The following is a 1,956-nucleotide window of genomic DNA, read 5'->3' as shown; positions in this document are numbered from 1 at the left end:
GTCCCTAAACACCCATTTCTATTGTGTCACATGTCAATGAGTAAAGCTCTACCCTTGATTTTATCTTAAAATTTGTACACATGTCAAGTCAAGATTATGGAGGCTGTTATGGAAAATAACGTAAATCAAGTCTTCCCAATTTTTCATCTTTCTCATTTGCTTTCTTACCCTTTATCTATTTTTCTAAACTGCATGGGTTTGGTACTTTTGGGCTTTAGGAAGTCCAAGTGCCCGAGGGAAAAATACACTTAAATCTAGATCTTGGTAAAACTTGTCCGAGGGCTAAAAAAATCTTCAATATATCCATTTGTTTAAAAGAAAAAAAATACACGTAATATTTAGATGGGACAGTCCAACAGAAGCGTGTCGTCAAATCAATTTCCTTTCCATTATAACCAAACTCACATTGACCATTTCTGTAAATCTAGCAAACTACAATTCCCTTTCTCTACTTCCAATCCAATAAAACGACTAGACGAGCGAGAGAAAGAGAGAGAGAGAGAGAGATAGAGAGCATGGCGATCGCCGCCGGATGCTGCAACAACAAACGGATCAAAGCCGGAGATCCGACGAAGCAGCAGTACCAAGAAGAAGAAGAAGAGGAGGAGGAAGCCCCTCTTATCCCCGGTCTTCATGACCACCTCTCACATATCTGCCTCTCTCTCCTCCCACCTCGTCTCCTCTCCTCCGTATGCCGCTCATGGCGCCTCCTCCTCTACTCTCCTTATTTCCCTCCTTTCCTCTCTCTCTACGCCCTCCTCTCCTCTTCTTCACATACCCAAACCATCACCTTCTCTTCCTTCGATCCAATCTCCGCCACTTGGCTCTCTCTCCCACCTCCAAATCCACCCCCCAGTTTCCTCCTCAGCCACCCCTCCTTCATCGCCCGCCACCTGTCCGTCCAATCCGTATCCCTTTCAGGCCAACTCATCCTCCTCGCAGCCACCGATCACGACTTCCTTCCCGCCCTCTCCCGTCCCCTAATCTTCAACCCTCTCTCAAACCGATGGCGCCTCGGCCCCACCATACCCACCCCACGCCGATGGTGTGCTTCGGGCTCCGCCTCTGGCTCCGTCTACGTGGCAAGTGGTGTCGGCTCCGATTACAGCTCGGCCGTCGCTCGTTCAGCTGAGCGTTGGGATCTGAAGAAGCCGGCATGGGAGAAGGTGGCTCAGCTCAAGGATGGGAAATTCAGTAGAGAGGCAGTTGAAGCGGTTGGGGTGAAGGGGAAGCTGTGTATGGTGAATGTGAAGGGGAATGCTGCAAAGGAAGGAGCGGTTTATGATATTGAGACGGATTTGTGGGAAGATATGCCGGCCGGAATGTTGGCCGGATGGAAAGGGCCGGCGGCGGCGATGGAGGAGAAAGTGATATATGTAGTGGAGGAGGGGGAGGGGGTTTTGAGGGAGTATAACTGGGAGATGGATTGCTGGAAGGATGTGTTGGAATCAGAGTATTTGAAAGGGGCGGTTCAGATTGCTGCCGGAGGAGGGAGGGTTTGTGTTGTTCGTGCTGGCGGTGGCGGTATCGTCGTGGTGGATGTGGTGGTGAGGCCGGCTAGAGTTTGGGCGGTGGAGCCTCCGCCCACAACGAAGGTTCTCGCCGTACATGTATTGCCGAGGATGGGCAGGGCGGAATTCTGACCGTCCGATGGTTTGTTTGCTTTTTTTTTTTTTTATTTATTCTTTTCTCCTTCTTCTTTTTTCCTTCTTTTTTTTATTGTTTCTGATGTGAAATAGGGAAAGGGAAATTCAATGCTCGTTAACCAATAACCATATTACTGTCGATGAGTTGATTTTTCCGTGTTCATTGGAAAAAGGAAAAAGGAGGAGAAAAGTACGGAATGTGGACAGATATTTAGTGATAATACAGATTGAGGGCACCTTTTAAAATAAGAACAAAAAGAAGCTAAAATTCAAAATCGGGTGGTCAAAAGACCCTGATACCCTTTTAACA

The 1,956-nt window shown here is 47.9% G+C and overlaps 1 protein-coding gene across 1 annotated transcript; it reads left to right on the top strand.

Moving 5' to 3' along the window:
* The first annotated feature begins 415 nt into the window (after positions 1-415).
* On the top strand, positions 416-1,956 carry KUF1 (KAR-UP F-box 1). The gene has a single exon (XM_077378691.1). The coding sequence runs from the start codon at positions 516-518 to the stop codon at positions 1,641-1,643; it is 1,128 nt and encodes a 375-aa protein (XP_077234806.1). The 5' UTR covers positions 416-515; the 3' UTR covers positions 1,644-1,956.

This window comes from Tasmannia lanceolata, unplaced genomic scaffold (genome assembly GCF_043159265.1).
Source record: "Tasmannia lanceolata isolate RefF3 unplaced genomic scaffold, GAP_Taslan_0.1 ptg000005l, whole genome shotgun sequence".
NCBI classification, from domain to species: Eukaryota; Viridiplantae; Streptophyta; class Magnoliopsida; order Canellales; family Winteraceae; genus Tasmannia; species Tasmannia lanceolata.
The sequence above is the reverse complement of the archived record's forward strand: the minus strand, read 5'-3'. Positions and strand labels throughout refer to the sequence as shown.